The 23,256-nt window shown below is 40.2% G+C and overlaps 2 protein-coding genes across 4 annotated transcripts; one reads left to right on the top strand and one right to left on the bottom strand.

Annotated features, from left to right (window-relative positions):
* Positions 1-655: 655 nt before the first annotated feature.
* On the top strand, positions 656-16,868 carry lnx2a (ligand of numb-protein X 2a). 3 transcript variants are annotated; one of them, XM_041968361.1, is made up of 11 exons: positions 656-808; positions 3,089-3,645; positions 7,931-8,166; positions 8,264-8,401; positions 10,063-10,262; positions 11,867-12,280; positions 12,393-12,566; positions 12,750-12,927; positions 13,014-13,239; positions 13,511-13,669; positions 16,082-16,868. In XM_041968361.1, the coding sequence occupies exons 2-11, from the start codon at positions 3,242-3,244 to the stop codon at positions 16,215-16,217; spliced, it is 2,265 nt and encodes a 754-aa protein (XP_041824295.1). In that variant the 5' UTR covers positions 656-808; positions 3,089-3,241; the 3' UTR covers positions 16,218-16,868. The 3 variants fall into 3 exon arrangements, with proteins under 3 accessions (XP_041824295.1, XP_041824296.1, XP_041824297.1); XM_041968362.1 differs by having other exon boundaries at positions 666-804; XM_041968363.1 differs by lacking the exon at positions 656-808 and adding an exon at positions 2,075-2,233.
* A 1,695-nt stretch (positions 16,869-18,563) lies between these two features.
* Positions 18,564-21,072, bottom strand: gtf3ab (general transcription factor IIIA, b). The gene is made up of 9 exons (XM_041968360.1): positions 20,873-21,072; positions 20,667-20,761; positions 20,489-20,585; positions 20,304-20,392; positions 20,140-20,213; positions 19,970-20,050; positions 19,628-19,860; positions 18,913-18,966; positions 18,564-18,793 (listed from the first exon to the last, which is right to left on the bottom strand). The coding sequence occupies exons 1-9, from the start codon at positions 20,984-20,986 to the stop codon at positions 18,659-18,661; spliced, it is 972 nt and encodes a 323-aa protein (XP_041824294.1). The 5' UTR covers positions 20,987-21,072; the 3' UTR covers positions 18,564-18,658.
* Positions 21,073-23,256: the final 2,184 nt, after the last annotated feature.

The raw sequence follows: 23,256 nt of genomic DNA, 5'->3' as shown, positions 1-23,256 counted from the left end.
ACTTTCAGATCCTTTTTTGGTAAAAGCGAAGCTAAACTCGAAGTGATTTAAAACCCAGCATTTTTAAATAAAACATGGCCAACTCGTAAGTAATGTAAGTAAATCCAGAAATATGTGCATATGACAAAACAAAACAAAACTTCCTGGAATGTGTATTCAGTCTGTTGTTTGTTTTTCACTTGATAAGTTTTATTTGGTATTTTGCATAGACATCAAGATATAATTAGCAACATAGGTTATGTTATGTTATACTTACTAAGATTTAGCAAAGACGACGAGCATTAGCTCATACGCTTTATGATTTGATAACCATACAATGAATTATATCTTACTTAGGCATGTGTATTTTAATGTGCTTTGTTTCTATTACAAACATGAACTTCAAACCTATTTCCTCCCTTAAGTTTCGCTTTCTTTTGGAGGGACTCCACACACACACACACACACACACACACACATATATATATATATATAATTTATGTGTGTGTGTGTGTGTGTGTGTGTGTGTGTATTTCTTTATTTTTAAAAAATTTAGGGGGTGGGGGGACGACACTTTTATTTTCAGCAGGCAGTAAAAAAGCCACCACTAATTCTGCTTCAGATTGACAGCCCCAAACCCTGCCCATTCCTTTTGACAGACAGCAGTGGGCGGGGTCAGCGCTGCCAAATGCACGGGGGCGTTTTCGTGCGGGGTTTGCGGAACGGTCCGTTCGTTGCGGCGAATGCGTGATTGAGGTCCAGCAGCTGGTAATTGTTCCTCCCCTCTGTTGGGGCTCGAGCGCACGGCGCGGAGGAGCCGCCGGAGTAGGTAACTTCACATCTGCATGCATTAACTGCTTACATGAACGGTGTCAGTGTGTGGCTGGCTTTGCACTGATATTGCTGTTGTCGCTTCTTCTGTCCTTGCTTTTTCATTTCGTGGAGGGTGGGATGCAGTCAGACAGCTGGGGGGAGGCAGGGGGGATGGGGGGGGGGGGGGGGGGGGGGGGGGGTACAATTATTTAAATAGAAATAGAAATCATGACAGCAGCTGGTGCGTTGTCAAGTTAAATTATGATTATGACAGAGAAAACCATTGATTGCAAATTTTTAAAGCAGGTCCAGTTTTTGTTGTCATCACTGTATGTCGGGCTGTGAAGACAAAAAGCAACCTATTGCAACAGACCTTGCAGAAACGGTACCAGGCCTATTCTGTTCTTGCAAGTGGCTAACAGTGTCAGTGTGTTTTTTATTTTTTTTAAGATGAGAAATCACGAGACTGGATTTTATGACACATGTAGGCTAAGCCTCGAGGACCTGAGTTTTTCAATATCTGGCCTGAAACATCATCTCATCTTATTTAAAAATGTAATTCCGCCATGTAGCAATCCCTGGACAGTCATGTGCCTTACAATTAGGTTCTCTTAAAAAAAAAAAATTGAGCAGAGATAGGTGCAGGACCAAGACATTTGTCATTTATTAATATAGAAAGCAGTGCAAATTCAATAATATTTCGACTTTGGACTCAGACAAAGACACACAGGTAAGCTATTAAAATAAACGCCAAGCAGATTATTTATTGGTTGTACTTGTGTAAAGGAATCTGTTGCAACCGTTTCCTTCTCCTTTTAAAATATATTTAAGTGCGTTTCATAGCCAGGACTTATGCTGCCACGATGAAAACCCGAAGACTTTACTTATTGATAAAGATTACTCGCAGGGTCTGATACCTAAAATAGCCTTTGTGTTAGGTGCGCGTGTGTTTGCTTTTGCTCAGGCTCATGCTTGCATGTCTACAAGTCTGTTGTGATGTGGTGATGTCACAGCTTTGTTATGGGAACAGAGAAGCCTTGTGTCCTCATGATTAATTCATGTCCAGCTGCGGGATAGAGACAGAAGCAGCCAGTCACACACAGACAGGAACATGCACTTGAAGGAGGCAGACATAAGTAACTACCGGTCCGGTAGCCAAGGAGACAGGTTGTCACAGAAATGGGTAGCCGCGGATACGAGACGAAGAAAGTAGAAAAAACCAACCAAGGGGACTCTCATCCACATCGTCATCATCATCTGCGTCGTCTGACAAGCTTTCAGGCTGTACCGGGGAGGAGCAGAGCATCCTGCTGGGAGAAGTGCATCTGTTGTGTGCCTTCTCTGCATCCTTCTCTGGCTACACTTTGAATATCAAGCCCTACTGAACAGAACAGGATCCAGGTCGTCATGGAGACAGGAGCAGACCCTTGCTGGAACAGAGGCAAGTAGTCACTGTGGCTTGGTTGGGCCCGCTGAGTGGAGAGGCACGCCCCCTGCTGTCCGCTGATGGCATCAGGCCCACGGGGCTAATAGAGCTGCTGAAGGTCTGAATGGCTTTGGATGTGAAACGCTGTGGAAAAGATCAGCACATACGTCCCACATTAGCTCTGGGGACACACTCTGCTCGCTGAAGTGCTATATTTCAAGAATCAGCTTCAGGCATGTTCTCTTCTATTGTAGAGGAGACTGAATGTATCCACTTCACATGACCTGAGCCAAAATTATCAAGCAATTGAAAAATTTCTGCCATTTTTTTCATCTTAAACATTTAAATAGGTTTTAATGCCATGCACAGCCTCAGTCATCTATGTTCCTTCTCTTTGACTGCTCCATCTTTGTGTTTTGAGCTTGTTTTTACATCCATTTGATCTCTTTCACCCACCTTCTGACTTTTTTCCCTTCTTTGTCACTTTGCCACTTCATCTACTTTCCACCCCCTGCCAGCACTACTTTCCTTCTCTGTTGCTTTCCCAATCCTGCTTTCTCTGATCTTTGTCCTCTCCCTGTTTCAATCCCAGATAATTCCCTCTCTGTGGAATTGAAAGATTGGGGCAGGCGAGAGTAAAAGAGAGATTATACTACCAGATTAGCAGACAGGAGCGGCAATACATAATCTCAGCACACCCTCTCACATGCACACACACAAACAGTGCCACTAGTGAACTTGTGCAAATATGTGGACACACGTGCACAAAGCATTTGCCACATGAATAAATGCACAAGCATAATCACACACTGGTTGTTTTATATTTTTAAACATCTGTTGAACTCTCCTGCTGTGTCCTCTGACCTGCAGGGTGATGTGCCATCAACTACTGGGAGGCATTTGTCCTCTGCAACTTGTTCAACCTTTGAAGCTTATGGGATAGGAGTGTGTGTGCCCCTTCCCATCCCTCCAGCCCCACTGGAGTCACTTGTGCCAAAACTGAGCTGTGCTAAAGGAGAAGACATGGGCAGCCCAGGCTGTGAGGTAGATGTCACCAGGCCAGCGGAGACAGCACTGGAGGCTCTGTGTCCAGAGTGTGGCCAGATCCACCGCAGCTGGGAAAACCACCTTTATAACTACCGTCTGGAGGTGGACGATGACCTGGTGTGCCACATCTGCCTCCAGCCATTGGTGCAGCCGCTTGACACGCCATGTGGACACACCTTCTGCGCCCGCTGCCTCCGGAGCTTCCTCCAGGAGAGGGACTTCTGCCCTCTGGACAGGACACGACTGCAACTGCAGGCATGCCGCAGATCCAGCATCCTGGTGCACAAGCTGCTTGACAAGCTGTCTGTCTCCTGCCCTTTGAGTCCTGTCTGTTCTCTCGGCATGCCTCGATGTGACCTGGAGGCACACCTCAAACACAGGTAACAAAGCTAATATAGATTTATACGCTGACATAAAAGACAAATAAATGCATGAGAGCTGTGTGCATACACCAACAGGGATTTCATAAGCTCTGTGGTGGTAATGCAGCTTTATTTCAGCTGTGTTAGAGTCAGTAAGACCATTAACAAAGACATCACGTAATTGGTTTCAGAACTTTAAGTCACAGTTGGTGCTACTATATTTACATGATTGGCTTGTTTCCCAACAGAATCTGTGGAGATATTATAAATGATGGAGAGATTTATCCACCGTTCTTAACCTTAAAAGGTTCCCACTTCCATATGCTTTGACTTTTGGCCCCTTTGGACCAGGTGCTGTGAGACCCAGAAGGGATTATTGAGCAGTAGGTCATGTGACAGCGGATTAGTGGTTCCCTACCGCAGTCATGGGTTGGCTGACCAGGAGCTTCATGTTCTCATTCCACAATCATGCTGGGCAACTTCAACACCAGAGATCTTTTTAACCACTTTTTCTGTGAGACAGCCAAGGGCAACCCTGGCCTGTGGTGAGTGGAACACGGGGGGAAGTAAGGTCAGGGTTTGGGGTGACAAAAGAGCATCTTTCATGCTGGTTTCCACTTATGACTGACTATGAGTTTGCTTTCTTTTTTGCTGTTTCCTGCTTTCTAAGTTTAACAAACCCATGTTTGGCTGTTGATGCTGATTATAAAGGCATTGGTGACTTTATTTTCATGCAGCTTATTTACTGACTATGTAATGCCTCACTTAAATTGGGGATATTTTCTTTAAAAAGCTTAAAGCTAACATGACAAGTCAGGAGAGTACAGTAGAGCTTTTATCAGCTGTTGGTTTTAATATTTTTGATTTAGCTAAATGAAAATTTAGCTAAATGATGGCTAATGTGCTCTTTAAAAGGTGCTGGCAGCAGGTTAAATGTAGTGTAACAGTTCCATTTGTAAAGAAAAGTCATAAATTCAGCGAGATGATTGTTTATAGTAGTCATTTTAGCATATTGCGTTGAAGTTTAATCAAACATGCTGCTGCTTCTGCCAAACAACAGTGAGGCTGCAAACCCTCTAAAAATTTTCAATTGAGTAATTTCTAATATTTATATATTTTTTTGTTTTATTTGCTAGAAGAAAATGTTTACATGTGTAAACCTCATCATAAAACTTTCTTTTCCATCAGCACAAGGGTGCATATTGGTAAAGGTTGCACACTTTATTTATGCTCAGAAGACAAGGAGAGATGAGGCAGGGAAGATCAAATGAGGTCACAGCGAGGACTGATGGGATATTCTTCAGTAACGATTAAACCTCAGCCCCACGTGAGTTCACAGCTCCCCTACCCTACAGGTCCAAGACACTATCAGGAGCCAAGAGTCTGCTGTCCCTGTGTGTGTGACATTGATAGACGTCAGTGTTTATGTTGAGGATTACGGATCAGACTGGACATTAGATTAAAAGATCACATCATCAGGACACGGTGTTCCATAGTGTAGTCAAGGTGGGATGGTTTATTATTGATAGCATGCACACTGTCTGGTCTTTTTGAGTTTTCCATGTTCTAGACTGATCTTTAAAGAGATATAGCCCCCTTTTTTTAATTCCTTCAATGTAGCTTCTTTATTCAAAAGTGAGATGTTGGAATATTCATTCACTTCGCTACATTTCTCTAAAGTACGATCCCTCAGTTTTGGCTTGAATTTTCTTTGCAAGTTTCATATAATATTTTAGGTGGAAAAATTCAAGCTCAACCAGTTTAAATTATGTCTACAAACATTTTCAAGTCTCCAGATATGCTCTGTAGGGTTCTTGTTAGCACTTTAGCTGAGTCACTACAAGGCACTACTGTATTTATTTATTAATTTATTTATTTATTTTATTTATTTATTTTTGAGGCCTTACATTTTTTTTATTTATTTATTTTTTGTCCTGTTAAAATGTTAAACTTCACCCTAGCCTGAGATTTTGAGCTCTCTGGAGAAAGTTTTAAAAGAGTTTTTTCTTTCCTGACATATATCCCAATCCTTGCTTCTGAACAACATTCCTGCAGACCTTTGCTGCCACCATTGTTTAATTGTAGATGATGATGTTAATGAAGTTTCTTCTGTTATGGTTTCCTGCACAGCTGCTGTTGATGCTGTTGGGAATTGTGGTCAAATGTTTATATTTATCTAAATTTTGTGGGAAGATTTTTAGTTTTCATGGCCTGAGAGGTGTTCAGGTGCCTTGCAGCTTCTGTGAGGTTCTTCTATCTGAACAGACCACTTCATTCATGATTTATCTGTCTAGCTCAGCAGTCAGATCTAGCAGTTGTTGGTCATTTAAATTAATTTAATTTGAGAATTATAAAAGCTATTGTGCTTTTTGGCACATTATGTGTTTCAGAAACATTTCTTGTTTTCTTTTGCCGATTTGTGCTTTGGCAAATCCTGTCTCTCGGGTTCAGTGACAATTCTTTTAACCATGCAGCTTGTTTTTCACTCTGACCTACACCGTCAACCATGAGTCCTCATTTTGACAAGTGTGTGTCCTTCTTGTGTCCGGTGAATTTAAATAGACATGGCTTGACTGTTAGTTTGATTAATGACTCGTGTTCACATAATGACCACACATGTAGTTGTTGCATTTGCATCCATCTAAAGAGTTGATCACATCCTTACTTTTATTAATACAGAGTATTAATTGGGCTTGTTTCTTTCCTCAAAAGTCTTCATTATACTGCAGTCTGCCTGTTCTGAACCCACTGTGCTGCTGGAGCTGACGTTGCTACATCTTTTGACAGAAATAAGCATCCTTAAAAACAAGAACGAAACAAGCCACTGGGTTCATAAAAACAAAGACCAAAATAGCTTATATTAAACAAACCTGGAAATTGTAGAGATGAAGGCAGGCATTGTAAAGCAGCAGTGTGCTCTTTCTGATGTTGTGATAGCTCCACTGGGAAGCATCTGTGAACAAGATGTATTCGTGTCTACATAATGTGGCTAACAGCACTCCATATAATTTATTTTGAACATTGCTTACCTTGAATATGACCTTGTTTGGGTTAAGGTGATCAGAAAATGTCATTGTGGAGTTTTGTGTGTATGTCAACAAAAAAGAAAACAACTGAATCAATGCTAAAGACGAGTCATTAATCAAAGCACAGTGTGGAAAACTAAAGGAACTGAAACACTGTCTCAGATTAAAAAGCACTTAAATCATAGCTCTCATTAGAATAATCTTTACAAGTTCACCTGTTTCCTCCTAAAGTTATTCTTGTTGACACTAATGGTGTAGAAGAAGACGATGACATGACAGCAGCTGTCACCTGTAAGCTGACACTTACAGTAAATACTTTAGAGTCAGTTAGGGCTGTGACCACATTGATCCTCTAAGTCTGTTAGTGTGTGTATTTTTGAGTGCTTCTGTTTATGGGGAAAGGCTTACTTTCCGTCATTTGAAAGTAAACAACCGCTATAACAATGAAAACAGTAATGTGAATTCTTCTGTGGATCTAGAGGAGAGTTTTCAAAAATGAAATTAAACAAAATGCCTGAAAAGATTGACATTTTACTTCAAGATTAATGAAGTACACTAAAGTAAGAAAAAGAAACAGAAAACCTCTTTTCAGTTCTTACATTTAACACTGGAGTACTTTGGTATACAGACGCCTAAAAGATGCTTAAATCTTGTGGCTACAAAATAAGCCCAAATCATCACCCCTCCACCACTGTGCATGACAGCTGGTATAAGGTGTTTTTGCTGATATGTGCCACTAAATCAGATTATGCTGATGCTGATAAACGCCACTAAAAGGTGCATATTAGCTTGCATGTCAGCATTATGGCCAAATGTCCCCACTTTGATATTGTCTTTCCAAAGGACATTATTCCAGAACTCTTGTGGTTTGTTTCGATGCAACTTTGCAAACCTAATCTATGCTCAGTGTTTAGTGATGACATTTTCTCCTGGCAACCCTTCCAAAGAAGCCATACTTGTTCAGTTATGAACTTTAACATTTAGCATGCTGGTGGAGTTGTCATGCAGTTCTTCAGTCTTATGCAGTTTCTCTGAGCTTTGCAAGTCTGATATTGGAGTGAAATAAATAAATGCATGGGAAAAAAAAAACCAGTAACCAAAATGAAAATAAATTTTTGGTGTACAACAAAGAAAACAACCCTATACACATGGAAGTAGCAAACAATCAGAGGAATTCCCTGACCAGGATCAAATTACATCAAATTCCCTGAAGCTAAATCTGATTTTCTTTATGTGTCAGATGGACTAACAAACTGACACCTGTTGCTTGGTGAAAGGTGTCCTGGGACTCGATGTCAGCAGATGAGTGTGGATGGACCACGATGTGAGAGTGGGGATGAGCGAGCAATGGTTACCAGCCCTCCCAGGTCGCCTCTTTCGCCACAGACAGACCTGAGGGATTGCACGCCCTCGCCACACTCTGGACCTAATAACGCTTGCAGTAATGGGCCTGTGTGGACCGACGATGCTGGCCTTGACAACCCTGCCTTCGAGGAAAGCACTGAAGAAGACAGTGAGTTAATCTACTGGACTTGCTTTATGTGAAGAGTTTTGAGTTGTTATTAAGGTCTTAAAGTCAGCATCCCTCCCCATGTACCCTCTGTCCATAGGTGTGGTGGGGTCTGAATGTGTGGTCCCCAGAGTGAAGCGGCCCCTCAGTAACCCTTGCATCCATCTTCTCCGCTCTGTTAGCTCAACATCCTCTGGCTGGGACTGCCCTGAATCCCCGCCTTTGTCTGCTGAGGAAGGTATGACATTACTCTTATCAACTGAATGAGTTGTAATTGCAGAATAAAAGGTATAATTGCATTCAGGCAACTTTTTTTTTATTATTATTATATCTTTATTTTGGAAAGACAAGAATAACATCTTGCAGCAAAATAAAATTACAAAAAAAAAAAAAGGAAAAAGGTATGGAGCCATGTAGATATGACCATAATCAATGAGAACATGCACTCCTCTCATAAACAGTTCTACAGATGTATTTTACAAAAAATAAAGCCCTACATGCCTCACTTGATCTCCAACAAAAAAACCCCAAAACAAGCAAATAACAAAAGGCAAAAAAAAAAAGGGGGGGGGGGGGGGGTAAAACGAATTCAAAAGCTGTCTTCATGTCCCTTTATCAAGTGGATATCAAGTATTCAGTGGTTAGAGAGCAAAGCATTCTAGCCAGAGAGCTAGTAACTACTCAAAATAGGTGCACAGAAAGCTCACTTTCACGATTTAACACCCCTCAGACATTTCATTGCATTATGAACAAATGTTATACAGTAAATTTTACATCAATAGATTTTACAATTATCGCAGTAAGGAAGACATCCATATAATCAAACAAAGTCCGCTCTTGTGGGGTTAATAAATTAAATCCATTTGTTCCAAATTTGATAGAATCGGTCTTTCTGAATTTTTATTTGGTAGGTCAGTTTTTCCATCCTAAAAATCTCTAAAATAATTCCAATCCATTCATCCAGGGTGGGCTGAACCGGGTTCAACCACCTCCTTGTCATTGCTTTTTTACTTGCCACTAAAAGTAGTTGAAACAACTTCAAAGAGATTTGGATCCTAAATACTGCACTTAGGGAAGCCTGTATACCTTGCCAGAAGGTGTTTAAGTTGGGACATTCCCAAAAGATATGATAATGGTTAGCACCGGTTGAGCCACACTGTCTTCAACATGCCATAGGAGTTCCCTTATAATTTTCCTGGTGAGGCATCTTGAAATATCGTATAATATTCTTCAAATTATGTTCTCTCCAGGACATGGAACTGGAAGTCGACCAATGAAAAGACCAAATATTACTCCACACCTCAGTAGTAATACCTATCCCAGATTCCCTTTCCCACTTGGTCTTTATATACTGGGTGTTGTCAGCTCTGACACATGAAATAGCTTTGTATAACTTTGAAATAGATTTGGAGGGGATAACGTCTCTAGCATTTTTCAAGATTTGGTAAAAAACTGATTCAACATCCGAAAGGTCGTTCACTTTACATTCACGGTTAATATATGGTCGCAGTTGCAGATACCTGTGGAATTCACTTCGCCCTAGGCCATAATTGACCTGCAGGTCCTCAAAGCTGTAAACAATATTATCTTTGGTGAGTGAAAGAAAGGTTGAGAGACTTTGCGTTGTCCCTGATTTAAAGTTGCAGTCATATTTATTAGGAATAAAATCTGAGTCATATGCAAACCATCTAAAAATTCTTAATATTTTATGTAGTTTGCAGGAGTTGGTAACCTTCTGCCAGATTTGTAGTGTATGAGACAGCCAAGGATTCCCTAGTTTTTCCAAACGGCCCATTAGGCCATTATCCGCTATGCATTCAGGCGACATTACACTAAAGGCTGAGAGGATGTGGAAATTATAGAAATGCAGCTATGTAATGTGCTTGTTTTGTCCACAAGGATGTGTGAAGTTGCCCTCCCTTCCTGAAGGAGAGATAACTGCCATAGAGGTCCACCGAGCAAACCCATATGTTGAGCTGGGGATCAGCATCGTTGGTGGAAATGAAACTCCTCTGATCAACATTGTGATTCAGGAAGTGTACAGAGATGGAGTCATAGCACGAGACGGGAGGCTGTTGGCTGGAGATCAGATACTACAGGTGAAAGATTTATTTACTGTTATAGTTTTTTAGTATTCTAATGGTTTTTTTTTTTAAGATTTTGCTATTAAATATATTCATATTAATTTCCACTATACTCTTACATAACATATTTTTTTGTCCTTACAAGAGGGGATGTAAAATATTCTTTTGGTTGACTTCAACCTTCACTGTAGTGAATTTATCTTAAGTTTATTTTAAGTAAGTTGAAAGTATTACTGTACAGGAAATGCTGTGTTATTATTAGACAAATGGCATTCTTTAGCATTAATGACTTATTCAGAAGAACACGCATTTGGTTATTCTCAGATTTTAGCATGAGTTAATAATTTGATCTATGAAACAGCAGCTACATCCTCCTAAATGCCGTCCAGAGGCCTGTGACCATTCCTCCCTGTAGATCTCATATTCTCTACAGAATTTAAGTCAGGTGAGGAGAAGAGCCTTCTAGGAAAATCCAGTATGAGACTGGACGTTAACAGGTGCTAGCTGATCTACCAGATGATCACCATTTAAAGTAGGTCAAACAAGCCTGCCTGACAGCTAAAAAAAAAAAACTAGACAGGCTAGTGACCACTCACAGCTTGAAGCTGATACTTGCTGGACCTTTACCAGGCAGGCATGTCAGCACATGGTCATTTCTTAGGCCTTTTTGTTTGCAAGCCACATAGTGGAGAAGTTAAGATGTTAATAAGCAGTCATTTTCCTAGATAAAGATGTTTAAAAAGCTAAAAACTTCCTTTTATACAACTGCTTGAAGGAGGTACCTTCCGCAAACTGACTGTTGGTTTTGGTGTGCATCAGCCCATCTTCAGCTTAAAAATGTACAGCTAGCTCTGCAACCCATGGCTAAATGCCTCCAGCTGGTACCTGACTCACGGAGACCTTGTGTTCATTAGGGATCCAGCCACAGGTCCATCCATTTGCTTATTTTAATATGTGCATAAAACCTTTGAACAAACCTATGCTTTTATTTATCTTTTTTTCCTTGCCATGGCCATGTCTCTGAATACTAGACACCTTGTATCTCTGGACTCCCTGGACTTTTTGCCAGCGGATTTGTACTTTTGTTTTCAGTAAATGTTTAAACCTTGTCAACAATTTACATCAAAATATTTCTTTGTCTAGTGGTTACAGCTCAGTAGTTTAGCTGTTTTAAATGGGTCTGTTAAGTCTGTGTTTTGGTCAGTTTTGCCTGTGGTTCATTAAACTTTCTGAATATAAACATAAATACATATCCCCTAAATATTGAATAAATCCAGTAAATGTTAAAGTTGTAGAGTTTGGAGTTTTAAAAAGTTGTGCACAGAAATAATGATGAAGCAGAATGAGCAGGATTCAAACCCTCTGAATTCTTCCTTCATCTCTTATTTTTTCCAATGTCAAATTACCATGTCCACTTTACCAGTTGACTCTCAATAATTGTTTTTATTTCAAGCTGTTCTAATTATTAATTTAATATCAACAATAAGTCGAATGACTACAGATATCTTATAGATGTTGCTCAAAGTAACAAATAGATTCTTTGACACCATCAACTTAATTTAATGCTGTTTTGAGTTGTAAAGTATTTAACCAACATTTTCTCGATACCTTATTCCAAGGTGAACAATGTGGACATCAGCAATGTGCCGCACAGTTTTGCTCGCTCCACTTTGGCACGGCCCTGCACCACCTTGCAGCTGACTGTGCTCAGGGAGCGTCGCTGTGCCTCTCGACCTCCTCCCTCCTCTTCCTCCTCCACCCCAGCTGTGCCCCATGCACCTTGCTCTACCCCTGAGGGCACCCCATCCAGCCCCGCCACTCTGAGAATCACACTACACAAGCGGGACTCAACAGAGCAGCTTGGCATCAAGCTGGTACGGCGAACGGATGAGTCAGGGGTGTTTGTGTTGGATTTGTTGGAGGGAGGCCTGGCAGCAAAGGATGGCAGACTGCGGAGTAACGACAGAGTGTTGGCAGTCAACGAACAGGACCTGCGCCATGGCACCCCTGAGCAGGCTGCTCAGATTATACAGGTGTAGATACACGGTGTCACTGCATCTGGATTATTTTGGGTTCATCATGGGAGATAGGGGATAAATGCTGATTTATGTTTGTTCCTAAACCCTCATGAATCTGCCTCTTTAGGCCAGCGGAGAGCGAGTCCATCTGATGATTGGCCGACCCAGCAAACCAACCCCACCCCCACCGCCAAAATCAAGCTCCACCAGAGACCTTTACTGCCTTGATCACTTCCTGCCTAATCACAGCTCTACTCCAAGCCCTGTGCCCATACACCTGTCCCGCACCAGCACCCACAGAGTGAGGATGTGTGTGTGTGTGTATGTGTGTGCTGCCACCATGCATATGGTTGCATTTTTAGTCCGCCTGCACATGAAGATAATCTCTCTAGTGATGAAGTGTGATTAAGAACATGATTTATTAATACTGTGTGTGTTGATTTAAAATTAAACATGTGTTTTTCTTTGTTATGATTTTTCCCAGGACTTGTCACAGTGTGTGACCTGTAAAGAAAAACACATTACTGTGAAGAAGGAACCTCATGAGTCCCTGGGCATGACTGTGGCTGGAGGACGGGGCAGTAAAAGCGGGGAGCTGCCAATCTTTGTCACAAGTGTCCAGCCACACGGCTGCTTGTCTCGGGATGGTCGAATCAAAAGAGGTGAAAACTCAACCCGAAACGTCAACAATACTATGTGTTAAACGTCCCACCAGTAACCTATGAATCTTCTCCTTTCCTTCCCTCAGGTGATGTCCTGCTGAGTATTAACGGTCAGGACTTGACATACCTTAGCCACAGCGAAGCTGTGGGCACCTTGAAAGCCAGCGCTGCCTCGCCCTCAGTCCAGCTGCGAGTGCTGGAGGTCAGTATGGTGGAAGAGCACGACCATGATGAGCTGCTGCCTCACACTCACGACAGTGACTTTGATGCAAATTGGTCCCCATCCTGGGTCATGTGGTTGGGGCTGCCCAGGTGAGTGCATAAAAAGAAAGACAAATTCAAGATTCAAGGTTCAAGGTTACATTATTAATACCCATAGGTAGATTTGTTTTGCAGAAACAATGAAAGCATTTGTCATTCACATTTCACAGGGAACATAAAGCTCTGGATATGAATGTGTTGTTTAAAAAATGCAAATACCAGAATTTTTTTTTTGCATTTAATGTAATTATATTTTTAAAACTGTGGCCAACTAATCTTTATAGCTGTATCTGGCTGGCTGTGCTCTTCTCTTTACTTGCAGCTACCTGCACAGCAGCCATGAGATTGTGCTGCGGAGGAGCCACCCAGGCAGCTGGGGCTTCAGCATCGTCGGGGGATACGAAGAAAGTCACGGAAACCAGGCGTTCTTTATCAAGACCATTGTCCTGGGCACCCCTGCGTACTATGATGGCCGTCTGAAGTGAGTGATAAGTTGTTCTCAACATGACTAAACTGTATGTGGCTTATGATAGCAGTGGTGACTCATAGTGGTGAATTGACAAGTAGATAAACAGTGACTTCCAGTTTCTAATAGGCAAGAGTGGTGTGATTGCACATTTTTTCACTGTTTATTCAGATAATTATTTCATGTAATTAATTACACTTTGACATGTAATAGGAATGACTACATTTTCATCACAGTTCACCTGCTGAAGCATTTTAAAAGAGAATCATTCAGCTGTTAGAGCAGGCAAAGATTAACACTCTTTTATTAAGCTTTATAGGCTGTCTTTTTGCTGCGTCATCACTATCTCATCTAGAGCAACTAACAGCTAATAAAACTTCATCCCAGCACATGAATTATATGAATATAAATGAAAAAGATTAACATCTAATGGAGGTTTAAAAGCCCCTCATCCACAGTTAAATAGAGGCGAGATTTAATAAATGTGTTCACGCAGAGATATCTTAAATTTTCTCATCACCATAAGTTGAATTGTGAGAGTTTTACTCTCACTGTGCCTGTTCTGTATCACCAGGAAATAAATTTTAGAAGTACATAATTTTTCCATGAATTTATGGATTTATATGGTGATAATGGATCGTTTACAAAAATAAATTGACTAAAAAAATACAAAAATGCAAACATGATCCTACTAACAAGTATTATTTGTTTGGCCAAATCTTTTGAAATATTGTGTTAAATAGCTCTATTGTTGTAAAATACCTTTGAAAGAAAGCTCATTTGATGCTGGGACTTTATTTGAGTAGCTTTGCATGATGTATAAACTGAGCATACTAATGTTTGGTTGATTATTTATTTGTAGTAATGATGTTTCTTGGCAATAAAGTTGGAAAGGTTGTTTATTGCTACCATTGTGGCATTACTTTAAAGTGATGCTACATTTGTAAGAGTAATGCATTTGTGAGATGAGCAGCAGAATTGACTATGTGGGTTGTACCCATGAAAAACTTTCATAATTTCCTCCAATGCCAAACAGCTGATTCTCTTATTGAATCCTGTTTGGTGTTGTTTATTGGAGTGGATGATTAAAGTCTGAAGAAAAAAGATGTACTGGCAATTTAGCTATACTGAATTAACAAAAAGGAGGTAGCATGTGGAAGAACGATACACAGCCACATCAGTCTGGCATCTCCTCCTCATGCTGCTCACCAGTTTGGTGGCCATCCCATTCTTCAACCAGTTTGTGTTGCAAATCAGCCCCCGTGGTTGTGTTAGTCACATTAATACAAACAGCATGCCCAAACTTAATCTTCAAGTGTTCAATGAGACTGAGATCGGGGCCCATGTTCCTAAAGATTTGAGAATCCTCTCAGAGAGCCCCTTAGAATTCCTAGTAAGGAGTCTTAGCTTTTATTTATCATGCTGGTAATTTTTGCTCTTTCAACTTTTCAACTCCATTTTATTATAACGAGGGTAACTTATCTTATAATTTGGCCACTAGAAGCAACTCTTTGCTCTGAGAATCTTTAGGAATACGGCCACAGGACTGCAGGCAGGCTGTTTCATCATCTCCACTCCCACCAGTTACGCCATCGGTGCAGCAGTTAGCACAGCGTCTGCATCTTCTCCACACTTCGACCCTACGATCCAGCTGTTGTTGGCAGAATCTGGACTCTTCACTGAGCATAACATTCCTCCACATGTGTAGCTTCTAATGCACATATTGCTGACAGCAGTATAATGGTCCTGATGGTGAAGGGCAGTCATGGCAGACAATAGCAGAAGATTTTTGGCATTGGTAGAGAAGATTTAGCCATTTTTCATGGGCACAATCCACCTACTTAACTCTGTTGCTCATCCCACAAATGCATTTTCCTTACCACTGTGGCACCATTTATAAGGGAAATGAACAAGCTTTCCACTGGTATAAGATGTTTTGCCAAGAAGCATTGTTGCAACAAGGAAATAATCCACCAAACTTAAATTTTTCTTACGTTTTGTTTAAAATGTGAATTCATGACACAGGTCATCTCTAGGCCCTATAAAGATAGTCCACTTTAATCCATTTACAATAAATTGATTGTAATGCATCTGTAATTCTATTAAATCAGATTCACTATAAACCAGTTTAGTCTAATTAATAAAACTTAGATTAAATTAAACTGGATAACATTTATTTTACACATTTCTCTGATTATTAAAAACTTGGTCCACATTTAATCATCCAACATTGCAACTATATTTATTTCAACTATATGCAACTATGCAACTATATACATAAAAGATAGAAGTCCTTTAAAAATATTTCAATTTAAGATTTATCAGCCTGTCTTTATGTGATGTCTTTATGTCTGAGTGGCACACAGCAATAACCTGTGAGATCCTGTTTTTAAGCCCATGCTGATGCATTTCCTTGTGTTGTTCTAGGTGTGGTGACATGATAGTGGCGGTTAATGGCCTGTCAACAGCAGGAATGAGCCACTCAGCACTGGTGCCCATGTTGAAAGAACAGCGCAGCCGGGTGGCGCTTACTGTGGTCTCCTGGCCTGGCAGCCTGGTATAGTCAGGACAAGAAAATCAGGAGGCTGCGCACTCCAGAATGTTCTATATTGGGAACAACCTTGGCCAAAGTGAAATGGGACATGCTACTGTACATCACTCCATATCGGGATTAATCCAGGACCAAAAGCATTCAGAACCACTGAAGACCCCAGCAGGACTAAGCCTGCCCGTACCAGGTGGGAAGTGATCCAGATTGTACCACGTCACTCGACAGACTGCACTCACAAAACACACTGCTGTGTTCATATGGTCATGTCTTCACTCCTGCAGGGAGAATGGTACTGCAACTGTTAACAGGCGATCTGTGCTGTATCCACCTCACCAGGCAGTAGTAGAATCCAGGGTTATATTCAGGTGGAGGGAACGTCACAGTAGAAAATAAAAGAAAAGGAAGGGAAAGAAAAGAAAAGAAAAGAAAAAAGGAAAAAAAAGTGGACTGATTCTCAAATCACTTTAAAAATCAAAATTTCCCACCACACGTTGTATCCATCTGAATAAGCCTCAGGCCTTATTAGAAACCTGCCGCATCCTGAGGGCCTCAACTGCCCTCAGGCATCATCACCATGACAACCAGCTGTCCTGTCAGCTGGTGTTTTATACATGTGTGAATGTGTGTTTTGTTTGTTTAATAAACATTTCCTTTCAAGGAAAATTGACTGCACTTTTTTCCACTTTGAAAGTACCGATCTGTACATTGTTAATAGATTCTATGCCCACAGATAGGAAGCATCAGCTAAACCGAGACCACATGCTTACAGATGAAACTCAAGTAGTTAGAATATTGCACAAACTTTTATTTCAATAATTCAACTTAAAAGGGGAAACTAATATATACTTATTATGCGCAAAATGAGATATTCAAGGCATTTATTTATTATAATATTAATGATTATGGCTTACAGCTTATGAAAACCCAAAAATCTCTCAGAAAATTTGAATCGTGTAAAAAATGTTATGTTAAAGCCTCTAAGTGCCACACTCTGATCAGGTAATTAATCCAGAACAATTAATCTGCAAAGGACCTCTGAGCATTTTAATTGTCTCTCAGTCTATTTCAGTACAATTCCCAATCATGGGGAAGGTTGCTGACCCGACAGTTGTGCAGAAAACCATCACTGACACCTTCCACAAATTAACTCAAAAGTTAATTTGCAAAAAAAGTTGGTTGCTCTCAAAGTGCTGCATCAAAGCACATCAATAAAAAGTTGAGTGGAAGGCAAAAGTGTAGAAGAAAAAGGTGCACAACCAGCAGGGATGATCGCAACCTGGAGGATCGTCAGTAAAAGGCCATTCAAAAATATGGGGGAGCTTCACAAGGAGTGGACTGAGGCTGGAGTTCAAGAGCCACCACAAACAGACCGGTCCTGGACATGGGCTTCAAATATATTCCTCTTGTCAAGTTGCTCCTGAACAAAATACCTCAGAGGTATCTTACATGGGCTAAAGAAAAAAAATTAACTGGTCTATTGAACAGTGGTCCAAAGTTCTCTTTTCTATTGAGCATATTTTGCATCTTAACTGGAAATCAAGGTCCCAGAGTCTGGAGGAAGAATTGAGAGGCAACAATCCAAGACACTTAAAGTGCAGCGTGAAGTTTCCAAAGTCGGTGTTGATGTCATCTGCCGGTGTTGGTCCACTGGGCTTTAAGTCTAGAGTCAATGCAGACGTCTACCAGGAGATTTTTGGAGCACTTCATGTTTCCTACATTAGAAAATCTTTGTGGAGATGCTGACTTTATTTTCCAGCAGGACTTGGCACCTGCCCACACTGCCAAAAACCAAAACCTGGTTCAATGACCAAAGGATTACTGTGCTTGACTGACCAGCAAACTCTCCTGATCTGAACCCCATAGAAAATCTATGGGGCATTGCAAAGAGAAAGATGACACATGAGATCAAGCCATGCAGAAGGGTATTGAAGCATCCTGGTTTTCCATTACACCCCAACAGGGCCACAGGCTAATAACATCCATGCCTCACTGCATTGAGGCAGTAATTTGTGCAAAAGGGGCTCAAACCAAGTACTGAGTTCATATGCATGACTAGACTCTGATGGTCAACATTTCTGTATTTAAAATCCTTGTTTGATTTTATGTAATCTAATTTTGATTTGGGTTTTCATAAGCTGCAAGCCATAGTCAAACCTACAAATGTTCATCTCATTGCATGTAATGGAGTTTTAGTTTCCCTTTTTAGTTGAATTACTGAAAGAAATTAGTTTTGCACGATATTCTAATTGAGTTTCACCTGTATATGTAAAATCCCAGTGTGCCCTCCCCCCCCAAAAAAAAAAAAAAAAAAAAAAAAAAAAAAAAAAATGTAGCCAGCTTTAGACAGGTATGGAAAGATTGCTTTGAGAGATTGTTTATTCACAATTGCTGAAGAAAAAAACAAAAAAAATACAAGTTTGATGAACAAAGCTACAGAAATTTTTAGTGCATCCTCAAGATTTGCCATCCTCTAAAGTGGTGTTTAGCAGCTTTGCAGCAAGCTTGTTTGTTTCCTCTTGACTGGCTGCAGCTGCGATGGTGACCTCCTGCACCACCCTCTGGGGCTGATTCTTTTTAGGAAGCACTTTCTGAAAGTGGAGTACAGATTAAAAAAAATAAATAAATAAAAAAAAAAAATCCACACACCTCATGCACAAGGACACGAGAGAAAAATGAACATTTCCTCAAGTTGACAAGGACACTTTACCTTCAGCTTTTTCTTTGCTGGATCATGCACCACACCATGTCGCCACAGGCTTTCCTGTAAAAGAAAGTATACCAGTTTCCACTGCATCAGCAATTTAATAGGTCAAAAAGCACCCACAATAAGAAACTTTGCATCTTGCCATGTTTTTCATAATATTCATTAAAAAAGGGGGGAAGCTGACCATTGCCAACACGTTTTGTGTGCTCAGGCAACAGCAATTAAAAAAAAAAAAAAAAAAAAAAACTAGACATTGCTGATTCTTATTCTCCACAAAACATCCTGCTTTATCCATGCCAAAATCATTTCATGCTCTTGTGAACACTTGCCAGTGTGTAAACTTTAGTTGCTTGAAAGTTCTGTTGCCTTCTGTGTCGCCACAAGTCACGTTTGATCTTTGCTCAGCAACCACTTTGAGGTTTTAAATTTCCCTTTATTTTAACGTGATCTGACTTTATTAGGTAGACTGTAGGATCAAGGTGTTTTAACCCTTCTCATTATAGTATTTAATTAGTAAAAACTTCCCTTGACAAAACAGTGCATGTATTCTACCTCCTTTTGCACAGTCTACTGACAAATACAACTCAATATTCACTAGGTTTTGATTTTGTGCAGAAAGACATTTCTAAAAAGCTAATCTTAAACAGAGCGGAGCTGGAAATTTGTTTGACATTGTGGTGAAGTGCTACATCTTAATGCCTTTAAACAGGTGACTTACCTTCATGGCAAAGCTCTTCCCACAGCCAACATAGGCACAGCTAAAAGGACTCTTCCCCTCATGGTCTCCCAGGACATGACTCTCCAAGTTGAAGCGGCGAGTGAACTTTTTGTTGCAACCTTCTCTGGGGCACGAGAATGACTTCTTCACCTCAGAGTGGACACGTAGCTCATGTTGGTGCAGGAACCAGGTGTTGTTGAAGAGCTTTTTACAGTCTTCACACGGCACCTTGACTAGGAAGTAGTCAAAAAATAATAAAGGTGCCATTTGTGTATTAATGTCCTACTAAATGTCTGCAGTACAACAAAAAAGGGATGTTGATTCTTCCAAGTATATTTATACCTTTATGTTCTTTTCTGTGCTTCACATATTCTGTCCATGTTTTCCCCTGGAATGGACACATCTCTTTGTCACAAGGATAACCTAAGGCAGAGATAATGGCTTTGAACACATTCTGTAAAATATAAAGATAAACATTTATAATTTTTATTCACACATTCTGATTTACCAACCTTCATGCACCTTCTCATGATGTTTTAGTTTTCCATGGCTAGAAAATTCTCTTGTGCATCCATTGTAAGAACAACTACATTAAAAATAAAAAAAATAAAGTTTGGAGGTGCCAAGGTGTTGCTAAAAAAAAGGTTATTCACACATCTTCCATTTAATTACTCACTGAAAAAGCAGAAGCTGTTGGTGCTCACACTTGTGGGCTTTCAGTTGATTCTTCTTGTTGAAATCTTTTCCACAGCCCTGGTGGTCACACTGCAGAAAGCAAAAATGCAAAAGAAAAATCTGAATTACTGTACATAAAAACAAAGCCTTGCAAGACAAAAAAGCAAGCAAGAGTGGCCACTGCACCTGATATCGCTTTTCCTGGAGCTGGTGGACTCGAGCCATGTGGTTTTTCATGCTGGAATTTTTCACAAAGGCCTCAGAGCATCCATCAGCAAGACATCTTGAGAGCACAGCAGGTAACAGTACATGAGAAATACTGCTTAAATTTTTAGGAAAAGATTTCAGAAACACAGGGGCTTACTTGTATGGTTTCTCTCCACTATGAGTCAGCTCATGTCTGGTGAGTTGATAGCGAGTACAGAAACTCTTGTCACAGTTCTCACAAGAAAATGGTTTCTGACACATACACAACATTGGCCAGCCATTAATAGTCATTTAAGCAAAACATTAGCCATTCATTAATCTGCGGGGCATTGTTTTAACTTCAGATACTCCTGAATCACTTACCAATCCTGTGTGTTTGCATAGATGAGCCTCTAACTTCCATGATTTTCTGAACGTAGCTTGACAATCAAAGAAAGAGCAAGCATATCTTTTCGGACTTTGCAACCTCTCCTCCATTTTAATAAGTTTTAGGTGTAGTGTTGTGACCACAAACAAAACTTGTTGTAAATGGGTAGGATAGTGAATGACCTACAACCATGAACTCACCTGCACGTGATTTAACAGATTGGAATGTACCATTTGTAGGTGAAAGGGGGTGTCTTGACTTGCTGAAAAAAAACTCAAACAAATGGATATATATCTCAATAGAACCTTTAGAGAACCTCATATTAGAGACATTACTGTGTTTAACAGTCTCCCTCACTCAGCTGTGCAGGACTGTGGTACAGGTAATCCAACATGTTAGATGCTGGAAAATGATTTAATCCCTTGAGTTTAATGGTGATTTCACTGATACTCAAACACTATAAATGTCTAGGTGTCTTTCCTCTGCACTGATTGATAGAAGCTTTAAAATTGTCACCCAGACTACTTGCAGGATGTGCCCATATCTGCTGATCTGCTGCATGGTGCACAGATGGGGAGAGGCGACTGAATGTCTCCATTAATCAGACACACTCAGAATTTACTCCCCTAATCTTTATCTAATCGCTCCTCTAATAACACTCTGTGAGAGGTATGATTTATTGTTTTCAGAAGTTGGCCTTCAGTGAGATCCTGTGTAACCATCAAAAATGAAACTAAAATGTAAAACTGGAGTTTGTAACAATGGCATCTTCTACAAAATAGAAAATTAAACACATTGTGACTGAGACTTATTTGAGTGAGGGTGCATTTTATGTCCTTTTAATGGTCATTTTGAGTTTCTGCAGTTGTTTTAGGTTTCATATATTGTATTGAGTCTTTTTCAGGCTACTTTATTTATTTTTTTTTTCAGTTCTGTGCAATTTGGAGTCTTTTAACTGTTGTTTGAGTCTGTGAAGCTGTTTCGTACTTCATAATTTCTGATGGAGGCTGTGACCCAAGCGTCCCACCCTTCCAAGTTTCTTGGGGCCCAGTGGACAGAGTCGTCCTCTTATTTACATCGTAGGACTGTTCAATTTAATTTTTTCGACAATGCATCATAATGGACAAACATGGACAAATCTGCATTGATGCAGTGACAAAACATAATTGATTAATGTTTCTTAATTTTCTGGTAGTGGAACAACAAAGCTCTCAACTTCAAAATAACATCATTGTTTACATGTTTATGATTTTTGTCAGAATCACGACATTCAGACTGATTTCTGAAATAATTATAATTAAAAAGGAGGTTCATAATTATCTGACTGCTTGTAGTCTTTGATAAAAAAGTGGCAATGAACATTAATAAAGTAAATTAAGGATGCAAAACATGCATCACGATGTATTGTGGGATCAAACCAAATCAAATTGTTGACAAGATAATCATAATCTAGTCGAATTTTGAGACCCGTGAAGATGCCCATCTCCTTTATATCCATGATACTTGTTTATATTTTTAAATTAGCTGGAATTTGTCACAATTACTCCAAACCAGTCTGTAGCTACAAAATGAAAAGTGTCTATTTTCGAGTCTATTTTCTTTACTTTCAAATGTTATTTTAATTACAATATTTATATGATTATGACATTTTAAGTCTCTAGAAATCTCACAGACAATCCATTGGCACTATCTGCTTGTCTAAACATAACCGATCAACCTCTGTGCCCATGCCTTGGTCTCATGTGAAACCTTTGACTGACTTTTGTGAATAAGGCCTATTGAGAGCCTGTTGGGCGTTACCTCATTGCCCTCCCACGCTTCAAGTAAGCATACCTGGGTCAGTTAACACTGTTATCAGCCTCCTCCCCTTGTCATCCGGCCCTGTCCTACCACTACCAGCACCACCTCTGCCTGTGCTGTCAGGGACAGGATCAATACAGCTGACCCAATATCCACATAAATGGCCGTGCCTACACCTGGCTGTCTCTGATAACCACAACTCTCACCCCACGTATCACACACACACACACACACAGATACTGCATGTGTGATGTGTTCGCGCTGTAGTGGGATTTTCCTGTGTCTGTGTCAAACCTTCAGGCCTATCGCAAGAAACACACACCCTAACGCCAACACTTCTATCATTGTCACAAATATGACTGTCACAAGCAATGACAGTCAATTTCACTGAAAGTTAAAAAAATGTGAGGAATAGTGAGACTCTATTTTAGTGGAAATGAAAGGAATTTTCCTTATGGTCCTCACAGAAATTAAAATTAATTATAAATAACATTTGAAGGCTGCTTTTTTATTATATACCACTTAAACCATTTTTCTTCTAGTATAAATGCTTCTAGTAAATGTTTTTTACTCACACCCT

Source organism: Melanotaenia boesemani, chromosome 18 (genome assembly GCF_017639745.1).
Source record: "Melanotaenia boesemani isolate fMelBoe1 chromosome 18, fMelBoe1.pri, whole genome shotgun sequence".
NCBI lineage: Eukaryota > Metazoa > Chordata > Actinopteri > Atheriniformes > Melanotaeniidae > Melanotaenia > Melanotaenia boesemani.
The sequence above is the reverse complement of the archived record's forward strand: the minus strand, read 5'-3'. Positions and strand labels throughout refer to the sequence as shown.

Excerpts from the sequence above, each read along its gene's own strand:
- lnx2a (XM_041968361.1), top strand. The coding sequence starts at position 3,242 with ATGGGCAGCCCAGGCTGTGAGGTAGATGTCACCAGGCCAGCGGAGACA. Across the intron at positions 8,167-8,263 it reads GGAAAGCACTGAAGAAGACA|GTGTGGTGGGGTCTGAATGT; the intron begins GTGAGTTAATCT and ends CTCTGTCCATAG. Across the intron at positions 13,670-16,081 it reads TACTATGATGGCCGTCTGAA|GTGTGGTGACATGATAGTGG; the intron begins GTGAGTGATAAG and ends GTGTTGTTCTAG.
- gtf3ab (XM_041968360.1), bottom strand. The coding sequence starts at position 20,986 with ATGGAGGAGAGGTTGCAAAGTCCGAAAAGATATGCTTGCTCTTTCTTT. Across the intron at positions 20,051-20,139 it reads TCATGAGAAGGTGCATGAAG|GTTATCCTTGTGACAAAGAG; the intron begins GTTGGTAAATCA and ends TCTCTGCCTTAG. Across the intron at positions 19,861-19,969 it reads GCACAGAAAAGAACATAAAG|TCAAGGTGCCGTGTGAAGAC; the intron begins GTATAAATATAC and ends ACTACTTCCTAG.